Genomic DNA, 23,220 nt, shown 5'->3' with positions numbered 1-23,220 from the left:
GGAGAGACGCAGACGGAGAAACGCTGTTAAGATCAGAGTGATAATGACTTACAGAAGGAGAGTCTGCATCACGGGGACCGCGACTGGTTTTGATCCCTGTCCTCTTTCATTTCTGTCTCATTAGACGAAACCTGTGGAAGTCAGACAGCCTTTTACCACCGATGTGCTTTAAGACATTAAACATTCAACACCGTCACGTCACAACACATCACAAATTAAATCATCTCAAAGTGACGGCGGAGCTGAAGGCTCCTGGCTCCTCCTTTAGACGGAGCTGGTGTCAAAGGGCCGTCTCTAAGATTTGAGGAGAAAATCAATAAACAGGGAAAAGAGGAGAAAACAGAGCAGGTGACAGATGGCTGGGAGGCTAGTGTGTGTGTGTGTGTGTGTGTGTGTGTGTGTGTGTGTGTGTGTGTGTCAGCAGTGGTAGGGGACATATTCTACTCATTCCTGTGTCATGTCACATAAATCTTTGTGAATATGAGCGCTGACTCGTCTCGTCTGATCACTCCTGAAGTGAGTGTGAGTGACAGCTGAGGGGGCGGGGCCACGGCGCCAACGCTGAGGTTCACCAGCACCAGCAGCTAAAAAAACAAAAGGTACTTCTGGAAGTTTCTCATGTGTCACCATGAATATTCAGCCTCAAACATCAATGAGTGAGAGCTGATTTACTGTGATCACGCTCTTTCATCTCCATCACTCCCAAACAGACTCTGAAGTTCGTCCTCTCCGTCAGAAGTGACTCAGAAACACACAGAGGAGCACAAACGGGGATTTTAACTGGCTGTCAGGGTGTCTGTTTAAATAAGGAGGTGGTTAGTCCAACATGGCCGCTCTGAGGAAGACAGAAAGAAAGAAAAGCCCATTTCCACCAAGCGGTCCGCTACGGATCAGCTCAGTTTGGTACGGGTTGGATCAGTCTGATTCAGCCAACCGTGTCCTTCTTGGTAGGCAGCGTGTAAGCTGGATGCTGACCAATCAAGCTTTGTTTCAGAGAAGGAGAAATACAGCAGACACTGTCACACAGGAAGTGACCATTCTTTCCACCAATCAGCAGACTACAGGGTTTCTAGCTCCACCTTCTTGTGTCAGATCAGTTTATGACCCATTTCTCCACCCTTCAAGTACGAAAACATATCCGTCTGTTTCAAACCATGTTTCCATCACTGCTCTCATACTTTCAAGCATCCTATACCTTGGCACTGCAGTTAACTAATACATCCACCAGGGGGCACAGCCTGGAGTTCAAAGCAACTGTGAAGGAGTTATTAATAATGTTCCTTTTGCAGAAAAGACAAAAACAGAGGCAGCATTATACGAGGTGGTGGTCGGTGAGGCCGTTAAATACTTCACGAAAGTTTCTCCATCGTTATTTCTTCTTTGTGTCTCGCTAAGGCTTTGGATCAGGTAGTAACAGCAACACTGCCCCCATGGTTGTCAGTGGTACTGCTCCATTTGGTCTGTATTCGTGAGCTTTGTGGAAACGTGCAGAAATTCAGACGAAATGACCGCATAGCACGGACAGAAGACTCCGTTCGGATCTGTATTTAACGTTGAGCATAAATGGGCCTTAAAACTGGCACCCCAACAGAGGAGACCTAAAAAGATGGACGGCTCGGTTGTTTGGGGATCTGTCCCGGGATTAGTCTATGGAAATGCTGTAAAATGATACAAACTGAACTGAACCGCCTGGAGGAAGCGGACTCACAAATTTGCGTGCATGATGTCCGCCAACCCAACGTTTTTTCAAATTTCAATCCAATCTAGCAACGAATCATAAAATCATCCTAATCTAACAATTTTATTAGCTCCACTTAATGCCAGTGTTTAAAATGATGCCATGTTTCCTGCTGTTACTCCTCATCACTTCCTGTACACATGGCAGCCTGTTCACCGGCTGTGTTGGTCAAACCAGGACGTACACACTCACTTTGTCTGGGTATAATCCAACGATCATCAGGTATTTGCTGTTACTACCTGCCTGTGTTATAAACTTGATCCTCAAACATTTCCTGAGCAGCGTGTGCCCCTCCTCCCTCTGCCTGTTAACACTGTGGCTAAACATCAGCTTCTGTTTGAGTCTTCACAGTCAGTGGATAACGACACTTAGCCAAACTGATGAGAAACAACAAACATGAAGAAAATGAGCAACAATACTGAGAGCTGAAAGTTTGACTCATTTCTGTGTAAGATGAGTCAGAGTCAGAGCTCTGACACCAGGCAGAAATATCCCCAAAGACGTCTTCTCTTTTCTTTTAAGCTGCAAAAATAAACTGTAAATGGACTTTTTTCCATAATTTTCCAATCTTTCCAAACACTACTCATCACATTCACACAGCACTGACTCTGTCCTAAGAGCAGCTCAGGGTTCAGGGTCTTGCCCAGGGGCATGTTGGTGTGTTACTGTGGGGGCTGATTAAACTGCTGACCTTACGATCCAGTGACGACCCACTCCACCACTGATTTATAAAACATGAAGATCATCTTTAAATGATTACTTCAGGTTGTTTAAGTGTGAAACTCTCAGGTTTGGAGTCAGATAATGAGGATCAGTGTGTGTTTGTGCAGTGTCTGTGATCACTGCTTATGTTTTAGCTTCTTCTGTAAAGAAAGGGACAAAGCTGCTCTGGTGGAGTAAGGTAAAGAGTGATAATTATAAATAAAAAGTTTTTCTGAAGGTCTGAGGTGTTTCTCTGGTTTCTCTGGTTGATCAGATCCTTCCTGACCTCCTGCTCTGGACCACGTCTCCTAACAGGAAGTGCTCTTAGCGAGGCTGAACACAGCCTTGATGCTTTATTTTGCAACATTAGCTAAAAACATATGAAACACGAAATAACCATGAGGAATGTTCCAGGACCTGCCGGTGTTTCTATAAAAGCAGGAACACACAGCAGCCGGTCACCTCTCTGTGCTGAAGGTGTCCCTCAGGGCACGGTGCTGCTCTGTTTGAAGATCAAAGCACGCTGAGGTAAAACAGCGTGTTTACAGGTGTCAGGAAATTGAAAATTTCCTCGGCTGAGTGTGGTTTTCAATGCAGGAGGAAGTCAGGCTGCTCATGTGTGTGGATGTGTCTGCAGTATCTGCCTGTATCTGCCTGTATCTGACTGTATCTATCTGTATCTACCTCTATCTGCCTTTATCTGCATGCATCTGCCTGTATCTGCCTGTATTTGCCTGTATCTATCTGTATCTATCTGTATCTACCTCTATCTGCCTTTATCTGCATGCATCTGCCTGTATGTGCCTGTATGTGCCTGTATCTACCTGTTTCTACCTGTATCTGCCTGTATCTACCTGTTTCTGCATGTATCTGCCTGTATCTGCCTGTTTCTGCATGTATCTGCCTGTATCTACCTGTATCTGCCTGTATCTACCTGTATTTGCCTGTATCTATCTGAATCTATCTGTATCTACCTGTATCTGCCTTTATATGCCTGTATCTACCTGTATCTGCCTGTATCTGCCTGTAACTACCTCTATCTGCCTTTATCTGCATGCATCTGCCTGTATCTGCCTGAATCTGCCTGTATCTACCTCTATCTGCCTTTATCTGCATGCTTCTGCCTGTATGTGCCTGTATCTACTTGTATTTGCCTGTATCTACGTGTATCTACCTGTTTCTACCTGTATCTGAATGTATCTGCCTGTATCTGCCTGTATCTACTTGTATCTGCCTGTATCTGCCTGTATCTACTTGTATCTGCCTGTATCTACATGTATCTGCCTGTATCTGCCTGTATCTACTTGTATCTGCCTGTATCTACTTGTATCTGCCTGTATCTGCCTGTATCTACTTGTATCTGCCTGTATCTGCCTGTATCTACTTGTATCTGCCTGTATCTACTTGTATCTGCCTGTATCTGCCTGTATCTACGTGTATCTGCCTGTATCTGCCTGTATCTACTTGTATCTGCCTGTATCTACGTGTATCTGCCTTTATCTGCCTGTATCTACTTGTATCTACCTGTATCTACCTGTATCTACGTGTATCTGCCTGTATCTGCCTGTATCTACTTGTATCTACCTGTATCTACCTGTATCTACCTGTTTCTACCTGTATCTGCCTGTATCTACCTGTATCTACCTGTATCTGCCTGTATCTACCTGTATCTTCCTGCAGCCTGATGTAAACGAGTCAAACGCTGCAGACGCTGGATGCACAGACAGCCTAAGTGCAGGAATCTCCACATTTTAAAGTAAAACATTTGATGATTTGTGTAAACATCCTCCAGTGTTGTGCCTGCACACAGTGAGCGTGTACTGCTTCACCTGCACCTGCCTGTAAAAGCAGAAGCAGCTCACCTGAAAGCACCTTTTGTTGAGGGAAAATTACCTTTTGTGACAATAAACAAAATTTGGCGTGCTGTTGTTGAGGAGCCATGATGAGAACCTCCCTGCGAAGGCTCAAACACAGGCGGACGCTGGGTCTGAGGGACTATTTGAACACTAACAGGGAGGAGACGACAACAACAATGAGCACACCTCAGTCAAACTGGAGGATGTCATTTACTCTGCACCTCTCCACTTTTGTGTTTCTCTGAGAGCATGAGACGAGCAGCCATGCCAAGCTTTTCTGCATGAAAGGGAGAGTGTTTGGCTTTTGAGGCTATTTGTGCGTCTGACTCTGTGGTGTTTGTGTCCGATGGGAGGTGCCTGAGCCAGCTTCCTTAAAGGAGTAGGGGGTTTTGTTTGTTTCTGCGCCGTGCCAGGAGAAGTGACAGCCATTCCGGCTTCTTTCACAGAAAACACATTCATCTGTGGGAGAAAGGCGGCCGCTCGGCTCACATGAAAGGCCAACAGGGGCTGCTCTGCACAGGAAGGCAGACTGTACATGGACTTCAGTGCAAACACAACACAAGGCAGGTCACAGACGGACAGACAGACACAGACAGGGAGGGAGAGAAGGCACAAAGAAAACTGGGTTTTTAACAGAAAGCTGCAGATAAAACATTAAAATAAGATTCATGTGTTTACTTTTTAATTCATATAATTTCCTCTTATTACAAATTTTAACCAAGTAGATTGTCTTAACCTGTGCCTGTGTTTACCTCTGTGTGCGTAAAAGCTCTGCTACAATCAGCGTGTGTGCATGCGTAAATACGCACAATAATCACGTGACTTACTGCTGCATTATAAACAATATTAAAGTTGAAAATATTGCATTTTTCTTTATTTGTAGTCTAATAATATCATTTTTCTTCACTAAAATAAAGAATAATCTGCATTTTTTTGTGTGTTTTCTTCTGGTTTATTGATTTGACTTCATGAAATATGTATTTTCAGGGAGGAGCGGACAGCAGGACCTGTGGTTTGAGGTGACGCCGTGTTTCTATTAATACCACAGGGCGGTGAAGGGCCTCATTCATGTCATTAGGGCAGCTCCAATTCAATTAGAGGATGTGGCGTTTGTTTTAAAAGTTTTCTCTGCAAACATGGCCTCCGACAAACTCTTAAAGAGGGGGACTCTGTTATTTCTGATCCTGTGGAGGAGGTCCGTTTGGGAAGTATCACAGACACAGAATGAGCTCAAAGGAAAAAGTTTCACATTCTGAAATAAAGTGAAATATCTTTAAACATCAGTGGTTAAATTTCAAGTTGAAAATAAGTGAATAAAAATGTTCATCTATTTCTTTTTCTCCGCTTCAGGAGTCAGTGAAACAAACACATTAATAAAGTCGTTTAAATTTGCGCAAAAAACAACAGAGGAATAAATAATTTTGCTTTTTAATTCTTATTTTTTTTCTTAATAATTGTTTATATTTTTAAGCTCATAAGGATTTATTTTATTTATTCCAGTTAATTTCAGGAAGGTTTGTCTGTATTTTTTATTTGGAGATTTGAATTTGACAAATTTGTTCGCGTAAAAATGAAAAATACAAAACTTTTCACATGATCTCGGCGCGTTTCCGTTTTAAATTATTTATTTATGCTCTCATTTTATTTTCCCATGCTGTTATAATTATTTTCCTCTGTGTAGTTTCTCTTTTCTCTGTTTCTGTTGACGTGTTTCATTTAGCAACTCAGTGGGCCACCTGTCACCTGTTTCTGCTCACATGCGGCCTACGTCATTTCAACCCTCGCTTTATGCTGTATGATCCGTGACGTAACGGCGTAGAAAGCGTGAAAAGGGTGAAGCTGTCACCTGGTTTTCATAAAAATAATAATGATAAATTATAATAATAATAAATAAATTGATTATTGTTTGCGTTTGAGGTCTGAGCCGAGCTGAGAGGGACCGTGGGCCCGATGCTGCTGCTCTAAACCTCCGTTTGAACAGGAAGAGCATGAAAATACAATTTACAAAAAAAGAAAAAACATGATGTCAAGATTTTTCATGTGTCAGGAAATAGTTGTGCACATTTCGTGCATGCGCAGAGAGACAGAGGTGTGTGTGTGTGTGTGAGGAAATGAATTATGAATCGATACAAATCCAAACACAATCAAACCGCACTGATCACACACTGATCTGACTCCACACACAACCTCAGTTCACCTCAGATGATTGACAGCTCTCCTGTTGCTGCGGCTACACACACACACACACCCCTCACACACACACACACACACACACACAGATCCCATCCCCCTGGAGGCCTCCGATCATCTCTGTTTCTCCACTTCAGCCTAAACTCATCAACACAGACAAATACCCGCGCGCAAAGAAAACTATGACGCAGCTTTATTTACACATTTCTCCAAATATGGACACGCCGGAAGCTGTCAAGTGGTGTTGATCAAAAATGTGTCCCCCTCCTCCCCCTCTTTTTATACTTATACTCACATACACACCCAAGCGGGGGCGCAGCACTCATCTGTCCTGACTCAGAGGTAAATATAGTTTGGTGCCATAACACATCCAGTCACCCAGCAGAGCTGCACAAAGACAGAGCGGTCACTTTCTGCTTCCGTGAAGTTTCAGGGAGCAGACAAACAAGCATCCAGGTTGGAGTTAGGAGCTGTGAGGAGCTGTTGTTTCCTTGGTGATCTGCTCCAGGAAAGGAGCGGTGAGCAGAAAGATGTGTGCGTGTCGTGTAGAGCCCACAGACTCTGATGTGGTCGCGTAGAGGAAATTAAAAACACTCATTTCTGCACAAACCGTGTTTTGGGATTTACGCGCGTGATCTCCCAGAAATCCGCGCGCGAAACGTCACTCATATGGAGCAGGAGTCAACCTGCGCAGTGCATGACCTCTAAGGTGCGTTCAGGGACCCAGAGTGGCCCCTGCACCCTGCGTCACGGGCCCTCGGAGGCGCACTGAAGCCTCCTCTGGGCGCACACAGCAGAGCAGCCAACGAGGAGCTGGAAGGAGAAAAAAGAAGCAGAAAAAAAGCTCTTCCTCCTTCTCCTCCTTCTTCTTCACCGATCAATATCAGCGCAGCTGGAGCCGAACAGGAACCGGCATCGACGCTCCGTGGAGCTGACCTTTCCCACTCCCCACAACTCGTCCCTTCCTCCGCCGGAGAGGTCAGCGGGCCGGCCGGCGCAGGGGCCTCGGGACGCGGGGGCTCATGTGCGAAAAGGTGCAAACAAAACATTTTTCATAAATAGATTTCTGACAACAAAAAACACACTCTTTAGATTATTTTTCTATTTTCTTTTTCTATAAAATGAGACGGTGTGAGTGTGAGGAGACAAACAGAGCTTCATCTCTCTGCCTGCTCATCATCACATTCACATTTATTTACAACATCAGATTCAAGAGCAGAAAAACACACTCATACACACACACTTGCTAATGTACAGTAGAGACAAAGCTCGGCCTCCTGCAGAAACCATCCCTCTCCATGATTTCTGATTATTAACAACACCTTACTGATGCAGTGTGTTCCTGCACACATCACAAAGTTGCATTTCCAGTTTGCCTCCATTTCTCCTTTGACTGACTCAGATATTCACTCTCAAAGCTGCAGTTTAAGGTTCTGCTCCATCTCCTCCAACAAGGTGCAAATAAAATCACCCAAAATAAAAACACAAACACCTCCAGCGTCTGCACAACAACCAACACCAAGAACCCAAACCCGAGGCCTCCTCCCAGAGAGGATCCCAGAGTTTAAACCGGTCAAGTTCAAGTTCACCAACTCCTCAGCTCTGGAGTGTCCAGCCTGTGTGTGTGTGTGTGTGTGTGTGTGTGTGTGTGTTTGAGTGTGTGTGTGTGAAGGGGGAGGGGTTGTTCACGGGCTGCAGATACACTCAGCTCTGAGCTGTGCAAATATAAAGTGACAGGATACGATAAAGAGGAGGAAGGTTGCTGTTTTCAGAGAGAAAACAGACTCACAGGTGTGTGGAGCCAAGATTTACACCAAACCTGACGAGATCAACTCTAAAAAAAATGATATTAAGATTTTATTTTTCCCTCTGAGCTGATCTTCACTGTAAAAATAAATTCCTTTTTTATTTTTATTGTTGATTTTACTCCCTAAATGTCTCATTTTTCAGCACTAAAGCTGCTGAATTTCTTCACCCAGATCATCCTTCAGGGAGGAGACGTAAAGCTTCCACTAAAATTCCCCGAGACCTTCAGACAACAGCAGCCGAGCTGCAGCGAAACCCACGGAAAGAAGAGCAGGAGAGGAGGAATCTGTAGCACTTGCAACACCTTTTATTATATTTGTATGCAGTAAAATTCTTATCACAATAAGGAAGAAAACACCTCTGAAAACTTTGAACAAAAGCACAGAACGAAACAACTGCCCATGTTTAGCTCGTCATTGTACATATTTATAGTAAAGAAACATTCTTTATAAATACTGTTTCATCTGTAGCAAGTAAATACCATAATTTAATTACAAATGGATAAATATGGCAGTTGATATTTACAAAAAAAGGAAGGAAGGGTGTAGTTACAGGAAAAAAAAATCCAACGGCACAATGTTTATTTCCTCACAATCTTCCAGATAGTATTTCACAAACTTGCAAAGCACAAAAACATCACAAGTTAAGCCCAGCAAACTAAAAATATACATTCACAAGCATAATATCGTGGTGTGTTGGAGTTAAATGTTAACTTTGGCACTCTTTCCAGTTTATAGATGTTTAGTATAGTACAATCAGTTTGCCTTAGGATCACAATATTCAACTTTATAGTACAATTTTTATGGTAATATGTGCACTAAGAGTCCAGTTAGAGAAATAGCTACCATTGAAGGAACATCTATACACCAAAGACTGACAAACTAGCACGACCAATGGGAATGTGGGCTGTTAGGAATTATTTACAGTATGAAACACTCCTCTCTATTTTACAAACGCTCCTTCCCCGACGAGCAGAAAAAGAAAAAGGATGAAATGTTTGTGTCTCCTGCCCCCCTCCCCACCCAGAGAAACATCTCCTGCTGGACGGTCCAGTGCTGTGAAGTGAGTGTGTGTGGCTTGGTCAGCTCAGTCCTACACATACCATTCACTGAAATTGGAAGATAGGCCACTGTGGCTGGTGGTGTTGTGCACAGCTGAGGCGGGGGACAGGGTGGTGTTGCTTTGGGTCTCCGCGGTGGGAGAGACCAGGCCCGGAGGTGTGGAGGACTCGTAGCCGGAGCTGGCTGCTGGTGAAGAGTCTGATGCTGATGGAGAGGCTTCGTGCACCTGAGGAGGAAATGAGGAGGATTAAAAATCAGCTGAAATAAATCTGAAACATTTTAAAATCTCAGCCCAGAGGCCTCCTCACAGAAAAATCACAGCCCTGAATATTTACCTTCATGTGTTTCCGTAGGGAGCTGGGGTGTGTGTAGGACTTGTCACACATTTTGCACAGATAGGGCTTATCCGACGTGTGCACATGCATGTGTTTCTTTCGGTCGCTGCTGTTTGCAAACCTCCTGTCACAGCCTTCAAACTCGCACTGGAACGGCTTCTCTCCTGCAAGAATCCGGGAAGAATGAGAATCAGTCAGATTGAGTGTGTGTGTGAGTGTGTGTGTGTGCAGAGAAACGCTGCCTCAGGCTGTCAGAACAAAGATCTCTGCCTCTTTCTCAGCGCGTAAAATCTAAAACTAAAAGTTGAGCGTGGAGCTGCGTTTCCTGAAAATCACAGCAGTGATTTTAAAATAAAACGAGGCCTGATTTCTCCTGAATGAGCCAAACTTTGAGGCTGTTTTGGAGCAGAGCTGGGGGGGCTGCGTCCTCTTCAGCCTATATAAATAATGCGCATAGTGATTTGGAGGGGGCAGGGACGCAGGGGCGCAGGCCGGCCTCCGTAGGCCCACAGAAGGCGAGCCATTTGCTGGGAGACAATAAAAATCTAATTAGCACCTGACCAATTTCATGGCACGGCACCAGAATGTATCTCCCAAGAAAGCAGGTCCAAATGTGAGAGGCTGCTGATGGCCCTGTCTGGCACCTTGGATCCTATCAAAGGGACGCATCAGATAACAAAAGGCATTCTTTACGCGTAAACACGGAGCTGGAGAGGGCGATTTGCTGCAACCTAAGCACACGACTGCAAAACAAAGTGGGATTACAAATCGATCAGAAAATAAGGCGAGAGGCCACAGGAGGAGAAATATGAATGGGAATAAAACGGCTGTAAAAACGCTGCATCCATCAACATCACGTCTGATCACAGCCTGAGCAGATTTACTCCCAGCCTGCTGCTCCACGCTGCACGCTGCGCGCTCTCTCTGCTCTCTGCACATTTTTAAAGTTTAATCTGAAAAATAAAAATCACCAACAGGCCTCGGGAAATTGTTTAGGGAGAATTACGCAAAAGGAATTCAGCAAATGTTTCCAGTGTGGGCGAAATAATTCCGCCTCTCCAAACTGGTTTCCTGTCCGTGCTGGGTGTTATCCTAAATCTACTTTGTTTCCACAAATACTCGACTTTAGCAGCCTGAAATAGCCTCTGATAATTAGATCCTTATTTGTGTTTGCTCTTGGCACCGCGCGTGTTTACAGCAGCGAAATAAACGGACATGTAGGCTTAGCAGCTCCACCGCCAGCGCTCGGACTATTCAAGGAAAATTAATCAAAGGTCACAGAGAGGTTTATAATTACCTGTGTGTGTTCTTTTGTGGATCTTCAAGTTTTCTGAGCGAGCGAAGACCTTCCCGCAGCCCGGGAACGGGCACGGGAACGGCTTCTCCCCGGTGTGCACCCGGATGTGGTTGACCAGTTTGTATTTCGCCTTGAACGGTTTGCTCTCTCTGGGGCAGTCCTCCCAGAAGCAGACGTGGTTGGTCTGCTCCGGTCCGCCGACGTGCTCCACGGAGACGTGCGTGACCAGCTCGTGCATGGTGCTAAAAGTTTTGTTGCAGCACTTCTTGGGGTTGCTGAGCTGCTCGGGGTCGATCCACTTGCAGATGAGCTCCTGCTTGATGCACTGTTGCCTCATGTAGCGGAAGAAGGCACCGGGGTGGTGGTGGGCTGCCATATTCATCCCCATGTTCATATTCATGGAGCCGTACTGGTTGTGCAGCTGCGCGGCCGAGTAGGGGTCGGTCCTCGGGCTGGAGACCTGGTGGTACTGGTCGGAGCGTCCGAAAACTTCTCCTGGTAGTCCGAGCCTCATTTGTCCGTTCAGGACGTTGGGGGAGCCGTGGGAGCCGTGCTGGTCGTGGATCCCCGGGAACAAAATGTGGCCTTGCGTGTCTGTGTGGGAGTGATGAAGGGATCCCGCCGTGGGGCCAAAAATAGTGTGTTGGCCGCTCGCCGGAGAGGATTCTCCGAAGCCTCGGCTGCGAAAGAGAAAGTCCCTGGTGGAGTTAAAAGGAGAGCTCGCATACGACGTGACATGGGCGGCGTGAGCCCCCAGAGCCGCAGCGGGGTAGCCCGGCGCCTGGGTGCTGAAGGCAGAGCTCTGTCCCGGGGACAGATCGTGGTTGAGCTTAAACGCGCCCATGTGTGCGGAGTCCACAAAGCTGTTCTGTGCCAAACTCAAGTCTCTGTCCTGCATCTCGCTCGCTGAGTGATGCCTGGCGAAGGAGCCCACTCCCAGTCCGGGGAACTGGTGACCAGCATCCAGTAACATAGTGTCAGTCAGAGGAAAAGCTTTGCTTCAAATCAGCTGCACAGAGCAAGTTGAAGAGAGGAGAAAAAAATCAAATGTGGAGTGTGGTGGGCAGCGGTTCAACTTCCAGCCTTGGAAACACCATATCAGACAGGAGTCACAGCGCAGCCCCGCTCATCAGGAGGAAAATCAGCTCGAAGGCTCGGACCGACTTCTGTCAAGTTGTGCGTAAAAAAAATCCAAATGTGCTGAAGAACAGAGTTTCCTGTGCTCTCCTCTCTCAGGCTCCTTTCAGCGCACCCAAAGAATTAAATGATTATCTGACTGGGTGTCCTCTGCGCGCACAGAGCGAGAGTGAGTTGGAGCATCTCAGAAATCGCTGCTCCGATTGGGTATGTATTTATGTCTCTGGCTCGCCTGTGTTTATCGCGGAGGGTCCCTGTTTCTCCGTGGACTGGCTCTACCTCCTCTTCCGCCCCCTTTAACTGGAGCCCGTGCATTCAGGGCGCGCAGCCTCATTGGCCACTGCGCCTCATCAATCCCAGGTGCCCCTCCAATAGCAGGTAGCGCTCGGCCGACTTAATAGTCCAACGCCATTTTCCACTAATAATTACCGCCTACTTTTAGGAGAAGATTTAGGGGGGGAGCAGGAGCGAGAGGATCACGACGAGAGAGGAGAGGACGTGGTTTTGTTGTTTATGTTCCGTGGGTGCCAAGTTGTAGTGGGTATGAAAGATAAATGTGTGGAATTTGATGCAAAGTTCTGAGGTTTTTTAAACCAGGAGGGAAAGAAAGATGAGATCAGGGAGGATTGGAGGAGATGTGTTTACGTAACTCAGTCATAAAACAACACTTTGAGTGTTTTTAAAAATAAAAAATCTCCTTCCACAAACACAGAGACACGTTTTCACAAATGAACCAACACGGAGTCAAACATGGCCCAAAATGATCTTTACGCACAACAAGAAGGAGGACGAGTTTAGATTATTTCCTCTAAATCAAAAGGTTTTACGTTTGTTTTACAGAGAGGAACATTTTCAACACATAATGTTTTAAATTTTGATTATTTGTGGTGAAAATATTTTGAAAAATTTGGACACACTCTGCAAAACAAAGCGTTTCACTCCCAGGACAAAATGTCCTGCAGGCACACACACACAACTCCAACATGTTGGGTTATATTTTATAAAATAAAAAAATCTGCCTGCATCTTAAATGTTGATCAGTGTGAGAATCTGTGAATGCGTGAATTAATGAATGAATGAATTAAAATCATCAGATCTGTTTAAACTGGTTCCTGCAGCTGAAGCAGCGTCTGTGGCTCCATATGGACTCCAGCGGTTTGTTCACTGCAGTGTAGAGACACAACTGGGCCTTTAGGGGCACACACACACACACACACACACACACACACACACACACACACACACACACACTCACAGCTAACCGCTGCTGTTGCTGCTCATGGTTCCTTTAATGGTTCCATATGTTCCTGGTTCTCGGTGGTTCTCACGTTCACCACAGAAAATTAGGCGACATGTTCTGGTGGTGGAGTTAACCATGAGTGACCTGTGAGGTCGAGCCTCGCCTCAGCTGAGCATTATGGGATGTTTTAGCCCTCTAACTGGCTTTCTGAGGCTGAACTCACGCGTCACGCTGCTGTCTCTGACTAACCCCGTGTGGAGGTTTCAGCTCAGAGGGAAAGAAAATGACGGGACTAGATTTTTACACACTTCCTGTTTTCAAATAATTTGTGCAAAACGCGTAAAACTGCAACAGGGAACCAGCTCTTAACAAAGATTTGCCTCTAACTGGAGATTTTCCACGACAAGCATGCTCAATCTGCTCAATCTGCTCAATCTGCGTCTCGAATGGGGACATCAGGCCACACTCCACAGCTGCTCACTCACACTCAAGTCAGAAGAAGTTTACTCACATTTCCCCCAAAAGTCCTGCTCCACAGCCCGGTCCAGGCTCAGTCCCTGCTCCGCGGTGCCCACTCTCTTCGGGAAACACTCAAACTAACTTTTTTCTGTCCTGTAATAACGCGTCTCTGCGCACAGAGTGGGACAGGCTGTGCGTTGTGTGTGCCATTCTTCCAAGTCCTATTTCAACCCGCGCCACAGGAAACTGCAGGAGCTGATCCAAGTTCAAAGTCACGTCTGCCGACCCCTATAAGAAGTTCTTTATTTCTGTGGAAAAGCACAAAACCTTCCCCAGATAGGCAGGAAGGAGAAAGAAAATTAAAAAGAGGGAAAATCTAGCGAGGAAAGAAGCACATGGCTGCGAGGTTTTTCCTCCTGAAAGGGGGTCCAGGCTTTTCAAAATCCCCCAAAGAGCCCTATTTCAACAGGTTCCAGGAGCAGACGCGCACAGGGGGACAAAGCCAACAGATGTTTAATATAAATCAGAGAAAATCAGGAAATAAAAGCTGAGCTGTGACGCAGAGATGAGCAGTGAGGGGCCCACAGGCGTCTCCTCTGTTATCTGACAGTATCAATATGTTGACACACTGGACGGTTCCTTGTGTGGCTCCCGTGACCTTGTGTTTCATGGATGTTTGACCTGTGACCCGTTAAGACCACATATGTTGGCCCCTGACTCCTTGTGGTAAAATAACCCTGTTTATGACAAAGACTCTTTGTTTTAAGGAGAGACAGAGGGAGCTTTAAGATGTCTCCTCTTCCGCTGCTTTCAGCTCGTTTGGAAGAAATAAGTCAATAAAAATTCACTCTCTCCTCTCAGAAAGTCCAACTCAGGAAGATTTCACCAAAATAAAAAAATGCGTAAATTCATCAGGAGCTGAAACTTTAAATCTGTGAATTTCTCACCAACACAAACACGACACATCCTTTAAAAAAGCAACACTGACAGTGAAACAGCTCCTCTGCTTGTAGCGTGTGTGTGATTTAACGTGTTTGAATCAGGGGCCCCTGAACAAATCATAAACAATGCTCCCACTGCTGCTCTGAGCTGCTCTGAGCTGCTTTATGGCTCCACAGAAGCTTCGAGCACAGAACAATTTATTGAACCAAAGCCCGAGACTATAAACGCCACACACACGTGGCCAAAGGTGCTTTTCCCTCCTTTTCCCACTTTTAAGGAACTTTGAATTTCTTATGAAGATCATAAAATGAGTTTTTGTGCCGAGGAGGAAAAAGAAGCTGGTGGTGTTCCTGAAAATCCAAACACAGCTCAAATAAAAAATTATAGCAGAGTGTTTTAAAATGTGTTTTTATATTTTACATTTTCATATTTTAATTTGTATTATTTTCAGAGATGGTGCTGATGGAGACCTGCTCATAAATCATCTGAGGACGAGCAACAGGCCTGACCTGCTCAGCTCTGCTCTGGATCAGGCTGGGAGTGAATCTCTGACCTGTTCAGGACTTACTGTGAATTATTTCATGTCCCTGAATCCAGCTCCTGGTGGAGTCTAACTCTAACTTTACGCACAGGTTTTTTTTTTTTCTCGTGGTGTGGTGAAGCTCTGCTGTCAGATCGATTGTGGAGGTGGCTGAATGAAGACATATCAGTGACAGATTCACGTCCTGCTGTCAACAGGAGGGACTCCTCAGATGGCGTGATCCGTCACACTGAACTTACACACACTTTGACGAGCAGAGGTTAGAGAAAGGTGGGAAGAAAAACCCTCCTCACTTTTTACTGAAGCTGGGAAAATATTTTTATTAAAATCATTTTTGGACGCTTCGCTTTTACGCACGACCCTGAACTCTGACTCTGCTGGAGCAGCGTCCACTTTATTTCATTTAATCTGAGGGAAAATATTGAAAGAGGATTTTTTTATTATTGGGGCAAAATTAATCTCTGAGTAAAAACATTTACAGATATTTTTTTTATTGATTTTCCCAAACTTCAGCATCAGACTGTCAGAGTCTGCAGCTAAAACATGTTTTTGGGTCAAATTAAATTCAAAAAACAAGAAATGTGGTTTTAAAATTGTGAAAGAAAAAATATTACATCTCAACATAAAGTGTTTTTAAATGTGAAAAAGAAAAAATGATAAAATTTAGGAAATCCACTTAAACATTAAAAACGCAAATTAGCTTTGCTTGTTTTATTTCTTTATGATTGCTTTAAATATTTTTTATTTTTTAGAAAAATATTTTTTGTGATTGAGGAGTGTCGCTTTTAAAATGTGGATTTTTTAAAATTTTATTTGAATTTATTTATTTATCATTTATTTATTTATTTGTAGAAATTCTTGATTTATTTTGGAGCTGCATGTTTTCCAGAAAATTCACAGGAATAAAAATGTTTCCACCACCAGACAAACAAACAGTTTTTGTGTCCTGGATCAAACCCACACCGTCCAAATCTCTGAGCCACATCCTCCCTCCAGCAGCAGCCGCTTTCATTCCCTTTGCTCAGAGTCTACATCACATCAGCGGCGCGACACCAGGACGAATCAAAGCCCTCTGACTCAGTTTCTGCGTCCGTCTCTCGCACCGACACGCCGGCCATCCGCACGGACCCGCACCGGTCAGCGCAGAGCCGCACAAACAGATCCGCCGCTAACTTTGTGAGTACAACTTTTTGGAGTCAACAGCGATAAAGAGAGTGAGGGGGCGGAACCCTGCTGAGCCCCTGCGCTGAACGACAGCCAATCGCTTCGTTCTCCTAACTGCCAGTCACCGAAATCCGTCCAATACCCGCAGTGCCATTTCTAAACTGTATTCCCCACTGTGTCCTCCAACTGTTGTATGTTCTGCCAATCGCTTGAGGACAGAGTGGGAAAAGGAGCAAGCAGAGTTAGAAGCCGGACAAAAGAACTTATAGAGCCCTTATATCCATATTTTCCTCATGTTTTAGAGCGCGTGGTGTGGTGAAAAAGTGGTGCGCAGAGCGCGGATGGACTTGTCAGTGTAGTTATGGAGCCCCCTTTAAGCAAGAGGAACCCGGCGATAAGATTAGCGGATTTGGCAGCGACTCAACCCCTTCCTCATCAGAATATGACAGGCTTCCCGGGGCTAGGGGGGCATCACCCTCTCTCCCACCATGCCCACCTCCACCCTGGGGAGCTGGGCAACGACCCCGGAGTGGCACTCACTCCATTTGGACCCGAGCACATGGCACAGACAAATGCTCTCAAACTTAGCCCATCTCAGCACATTCAGAGCCATCCCGAAGCCCAGACCGCGGCATCTTTCACTTCTGCTCAGACCACAGTTGGTTTCCCCGTGGCTCACCCCCACTCAGGCTACTCAAGCAGCAGGGACTTCATCCTCAGGAGAGAACTCTCAGCCTCTGCTATGCATGCACTTGGCGACCAGCATAGTTCCGCCTCCTCCCCTCATCACCATGGCATGTTCATCTCCCCAACAGGTGCTTATGGGCACGCGGAAAGTGGGGCCCATTCACTTTTCACTGGACTTCACGACCAAGCGTCCCCTGGTGCCCACCACCACCACCATGCCCTCAACGGGCAGATGCGCCTGGGTATACCGGGGGACATCTACGGCAGGCCGGAGCACTTCGGGCACAGGCCGGACCACTATGGACCCTCTTCTCTCCACAGCTACAACTCCATGAACCTCAATGTGAACATCGCTTCTGCTCCTCACGGAGCGGCGGGGGCGTTTTTGAGGTACATGCGGCAGCCCATAAAGCAAGAGCTAATCTGCAAATGGATCGACCAGGAGCAGAGTCAGAAGAAGCCCTGCTCCAAAACTTACAGCACCATGCACGAGCTGGTCAACCACGTCACGGTGGAGCACGTCGGGGGACCGGAGCAGAGCACCCATGTCTGTTTTTGGGAGGAATGTCCGCGGGAAGGGAAGGCTTTCAAAGCGAAGTACAAACTGATCAACCACATCCGAGTTCACACGGGAGAAAAGCCCTTCCCGTGTCCTTTCCCGGGCTGTGGAAAAGTCTTCGCTCGCTCGGAGAATTTAAAGATTCACAAGAGGACTCACACAGGTCAGTGCTTCGATTTGTGCCAAACTCTTACAAGCCTTAAAAAAATACCAGCCCTGCAATCACGCAGCGTTATTATCTCTCTGAGTAGATCTTTGTTTGTTATCAAACAGACGGAGCGATCGTGCGTAATTGCGCACACGAGCTGGCGAAAAAAGTTTTATTCAGTGACGCATTGGCACAGTGTGGAAACGTGTTTCATTTCCTTTCTGAAATTCAAACTCTTTACTCGCTGAGACGGCTGCAGTAGGCGTGAGAGGATTAAGGCATATGATTTGTAAAACGTGCTTACGTACGTGCAGGACAGCGCTGGCACACGCGTAAATGTAATTATCCCCAGACGGAGAAGCCGAGGATCAGTTTTTGTGACGGTGAGGTAAAAAGTTAACAGTCCTGTGTCGATTTGTACGACACAAAACATCCAGGGGTGAGATTTAGACCAAAATTTGTCCGTAGAGGAAGAAAAACTGGACAGAAAATAGCGAGAACCACAGCTCGAGCTGCAGAGTTAAAGAGTTTTAACCAGAAACTTTCCAACATCCTCAGAGCGGGTTTGTGCTGCTTTGCATAGATTAAGAGACGCGTTTTGGCTGAGAGAGGGTTTCATTTTGGCCTCATGCCATTTGTATCAATAGGCCTCAGCACCTCAGCGAAGATGTAAAATCCCCGAGGAAATAAACAAACTGCTGAACTTTAGCTCCACCTGTTCATTATTCATCATTTATCACACTCTACACGGACTCTGATTAAATTTTAATGCTTCACTTTAATTTTTAAAAATCTGTTTTCTTCATGTAACATGACAAAAAGTGTGTGTGTGTGTGTGTGTGTGTGTGTGTGTGTGTGTGTGTGTGTGTGTGTGTGTGTGTGTGTGTGTGTGTGTGTGTGTGTGTGTGTGTGTGTGTGTGTGTGTGTATAAACTGCTCCTGGTGGTCTCCGGAGAGCCTCCCCTCCTCCCTCCCAACATACACACATACATGTAGCCATAAGGCCTTAAGGCATGTTACACGTGTTCACACAGGAACATGCTTTGGACAAGTGTGTGTGTGTGTGAGAGAGTGTGTGTGTGAGTGTGTGTGGTGCATGTTTGGTGGAGAGGAAGCCCCAGAGGAGAGGTGCAGGCTGCAGGAAGTTGTTTCAGGAGCAGAACTTGTTAAAGGGTTTTTGGGGAGGTGGTGGTTTAATTCCAGGGCTTTTATTTTGAAAGGCTGCAGGTTTTAATGGCATCTGCGCGAGGAGGTGACATTTTTGCACGTGACACTGACTGCATCTGTTTCTCATTTCTTCAAAGGGGAGAAACCTTTCAAGTGCGAGTTTGACGGATGCGACAGAAAATTCGCCAACAGCAGCGACCGGAAGAAGCACTCCCACGTGCACACCAGCGACAAGCCTTATTACTGCAAAGTGCGCGGCTGCGACAAGTCCTACACACACCCCAGCTCCCTGCGGAAGCACATGAAGGTGCACTGCAAGTCCCCGCCGCCCCCGTCCACCAACGTCACCTACATCTCCTCCAACAACCCCCTCGGGGACCCCCTCTCGCCCGGCTCGGAGCCGCACCGGAACCGCTCCTCCAACCTGTCCCCCCAGGTCACCAACCTGAACGAGTGGTACGTGTGCCAGGGCAGCGGGGGCCCCAACCACCTCCACACCCCCTCCAGCGATGTGCCAACGTCAGAGTCAGACGACGAGGACTCTTTCAGGAACTCAGACCCGAGGACGATGCTCTGATGACCCTGTTTACAACCACGTGACTGTCAGACTTGTAGCTGACCCGGTGACGCGCAGACCCGCTCCGGGCCCAGCGCCTGGGGCTCCGATCGGTTCCGTTCACTGTAACAATCCTCAATGACTCTGCTAAACGCGTCCATCCGCTCTGCAGTCGGTGCAAAGCAGGCCTAATCACAGCAGCAGGAATTTTGACGAGCTGACCCCTGACCCCCTAAAACTGAGGCTGAAAACCTCCAAAATAAAAGCCCTTTCTGAGAGGAAACTTTCAAAGTAAAATCACGTTAGATTATCTTTTTTTAAGGGTGTGATTCAGGCCTCGGTGAGGGAGGAAGAGTTTTTAAGAGGTGACCCCTGACCTCCTGAAACTGCCCGAAAACCACCAAAATAAACTTTCAAAGTAAATCTCAAATAAATACGGAAGCTCTGAGCGGACAAACATATGAAAATTTAAATTTCTCTGTTTCCGCTGATTAAAAAAAGTTTTCCAAACATCTAAATTTCCAGTGTTGACAAATCAGACAGCATATTTATTTTTTTTTTAATCTCTGAATCGAGATGGCGCGTTTATTTTATTTTGAAATTAATAAAAACTTTTCAGGCAATTTAGGGAAATTAAAATAAAGTGCTGTGACAGGTCAGAGTGTGACTGTTCTGCCTGTTTCAGCTTGTTTCAGTCTTAAAGTTTAGTAAGAATCCAGGAAATTTGCTGAAATGTCTCATTATAACAGGAAACAGAGTAAATTTAAAATAAGGATTATTTTCCTCTCAGGGCTTCCGTAGATTTCACCAAAATGAGTAAATTCACAGCTCTAGTGGCCTAATTACAGGAAGGCATTTTTTCAGGTTGACACCTGTCCTTTAATAATCAGTGTTAAAATCTCTCCACAAAAACAGCGTCCTCTAAACGTTTCCGAGAAGTGTCAAAATAAAAACCACAGAGAGCGAAAATCACATCGTTCTGCTTTTTTTTCCGGTGAATGCAGGCCTGATTTATGGGAGGAGGGGGGATTTATTAAAAGTGACACATTTTTCTTTCTTAAAATGTGAAATTACACTGCCCAAAAAAAGAAACAAAACAAAAACACCCACTTTAGCAAAATATGTCTGAAAACCGTCAAAATAAAACTCACGTTTGGGTGAAATAGGAGATTAGTTTTTCCTGTTGGTAAAAATCAGGCCTGGTTTTAAAGAGGAGAAACACACAAAGTGACCCCTGACCTTTTTAAATTTAGAGCAGAACAAATAATGCAGAGAAAAAAACTGTAAACTTTCAAAATAAAAGTCATATTAGTAGAAAAATAAATAACTCTTCCTGTGGGCTCAGTGAAGGCCTGAGAAGTTTTTAGAGGCTTCGTGAAATGTGGAGGAGAGATGAAATTCAAAGGCCTTTTTATTTGAGCTGAAAATGTCAAAATAAAAGCCCCATCAGATTAGATTTTTTAATTTTTAGAGTAAAGTCATGAAATCTAGGAGCGCTGACCCCTGACCTTTACGAAATCTGTGAACTCTCAGGAAGTGTGACTATCAGAATAAAACACCTTTCTTTAAAATGTGGCCAAAAAAAGTCCAAATAAAACTCAAATTAAAGGAAGAAAAAAATCTAAAAGACCAAAAATTCTTGAAAGTTGATGAATTCCTGAACCAACACCCTGACGATGAAAAATGTTTGGAGCTGGAGAAATCTGCAGAGTTTAATTACCTGCGTGACTTAAAGCTGAAATGACATCTTTCATGTGACCCCTCTGCAGCCTGACATACGCCTGCCATCCATCTCTGTCATACTCCAGACATTTAGGAAACTAATGGTACCGCTTTCACCTGCGAACGGCAACAAATGTCAGAGAAAGTGGATTTTTTTTCTTTAATTACTTCAATGAGATTTTTTTTGTGTGTTGAGCTGTGGTACAAACTTTGCTAACAGAAAAAAAAGGAGGAGGCAAACATTTTAGTGTCTTAAGGGATCTCTTTAACCTTTTCAGATTTATACAACACATGTGTTGGGATGGAATTTTGTAATATTTAAGAACTATTTAAGACTATATTTTATGCAAAATACACAAGTGTAATGCTCGTTACAGAGTACGAGTTTGTCCCCGAGACCCTAAATGTCTACACTGACAGGCTTTGGCCCTGGACCATTTGTATATATGTACTCGTGCTGATGCTCGTGAATGTTGTGTAGTTTTAATTACGAGGAAAAAATGTTGTTTTGTACATTGTAATTTATTTGCTGGTATCAGTGTTGTACTGGAATTACAGGAACACCAAAGAATAATAATGATATCAGTTTTGGTGAAGCATAATACCCTGCTGATGTTTTTTTTTCTAATTAATGTTAATTTTTTTCACTTTTTTATTTTGTAATGTGGTCTGTAAAAGAAGCAAGCAGTGACTTGAATAGGCTGTGTAATGTGAAGTCCTTTCTCGCATGCCTTTCTGTAGTGATCTGTCTTTCTGTTCCTGAGCTGCATGGTGCCGTGACATGATGGAGGAAGAAAAAAAGGAGACTCAGCTATGATTGTGCAGACCCTTGATGTTCAGATTTAAATTTGCAATATAAATTTCATGCTAAAATTAATAAAAAAAACACCAGGACTTACATGGTTAATAACTCAGAGTCGTGTTTGATGCTTTAAATGAGATGTTTTTGCTCATGTTTTGAGGTGAAATGCAACAAAACAGCAGAGTCACTGTCTCCACAGATGAGGCAGCAGATCGTCCACTTCAGAGCAGAAAATATCAGCCTGTTAGCTCAGAAATAGGAGGCTGCTATAAACTAATCAGCGAGCTAATGGGAAAACTTATAGCCCCCTGATGGCGCAGCCTCTGAAAGGCTCCACAGCACAAAGCAGCCGAGGCATGAATCATTCATGGGAAAAATAAAAGATAAAAAGCTGTGTGACAATGCGCAGGGCCGTGTATGGAGTGGAGAAAACAAGTTCCCCCTCTTATTTCCTCCATTAAAACGCACAATCTCACTTTCAAAGAGGTGCCTGTCCAGCCTATAGAATTAAAATTGACCAACGCGAGTCCTGCATCACTTCAAAGGCTGCAGCTTCACAGAGGAAGGCCGGCCGCTGCCACAGGCTTCATGGTGCGTTAGGGTCTCTATGGCGAGGGGAGCGGGACGCGCAGCTCTCAGTGTGTCTGTTTGGAGGGTCCCTAAATGAAGCCCAATCAAAGATGAGGATGCAGCTTCTGCTGGGAGAAGTGAGCAGGTAAAGGTGGATGCACCTGTGCTGGAAAGAGAGCGCACATCCAAGTCTGACAGAGACAAAAAAAGAGGAGGAACAATGTGAGGCAGGATGTTAAACACTGCTCATAAAATCCAGAAATCACAACAAGAGAGTAAAAAAAGAGAATCTGATTTTTAAAGATAATTTACAGCCCAGAAAAAAAAGCTTCATGGGGCTTTAAAAAAAGAGGAACAAGCGTCCGTTTGTTCTGCTGCGCTTTATGGGTTTGATCAATTTAACAGCTGTCCTTTAACCCTCTCTAAAAACACTTTCTGCTTCATCTGGAGAGGCCTCCTCTCCCCGAGCGCGCAGACTTTTACAGGAGAAGGAGCTGAAGGAGCTGTTTGCTCCTGTTTGGCAACAAGAGCTCAATGAATGT

At 45.1% G+C, this 23,220-nt stretch overlaps 3 protein-coding genes across 3 annotated transcripts in view; 1 reads left to right on the top strand and 2 right to left on the bottom strand.

Annotated features, from left to right (window-relative positions):
* The window catches only part of clybl (citrate lyase beta like), a 195,074-nt gene that overhangs the window by 82,814 nt on the left and 89,040 nt on the right, over positions 1-23,220 (bottom strand). The gene's annotated exons all lie outside the window — the stretch shown is intronic.
* On the bottom strand, positions 8,578-12,420 carry zic2a (zic family member 2 (odd-paired homolog, Drosophila), a). The gene is made up of 3 exons (XM_074694316.1): positions 10,986-12,420; positions 9,689-9,852; positions 8,578-9,579 (listed from the first exon to the last, which is right to left on the bottom strand). Exons 1-3 carry the CDS (start codon positions 11,956-11,958, stop codon positions 9,385-9,387), a joined length of 1,332 nt encoding a protein of 443 aa, XP_074550417.1. The 5' UTR covers positions 11,959-12,420; the 3' UTR covers positions 8,578-9,384.
* Positions 16,657-20,704, top strand: zic5 (zic family member 5 (odd-paired homolog, Drosophila)). The gene is made up of 2 exons (XM_074695216.1): positions 16,657-17,877; positions 19,166-20,704. The coding sequence occupies exons 1-2, from the start codon at positions 16,830-16,832 to the stop codon at positions 19,603-19,605; spliced, it is 1,488 nt and encodes a 495-aa protein (XP_074551317.1). The 5' UTR covers positions 16,657-16,829; the 3' UTR covers positions 19,606-20,704.

Source organism: Halichoeres trimaculatus, unplaced genomic scaffold (assembly GCF_033239565.1).
Source record: "Halichoeres trimaculatus isolate MK-OKI-2021-1 unplaced genomic scaffold, fHalTri1.1 fHalTri1_scaffold_19, whole genome shotgun sequence".
In the NCBI taxonomy this organism is placed as follows: Eukaryota; Metazoa; Chordata; class Actinopteri; order Labriformes; family Labridae; genus Halichoeres; species Halichoeres trimaculatus.
Note: the sequence above shows the minus strand (reverse complement) of the source record. Positions and strands in the feature narration are given on the sequence as shown.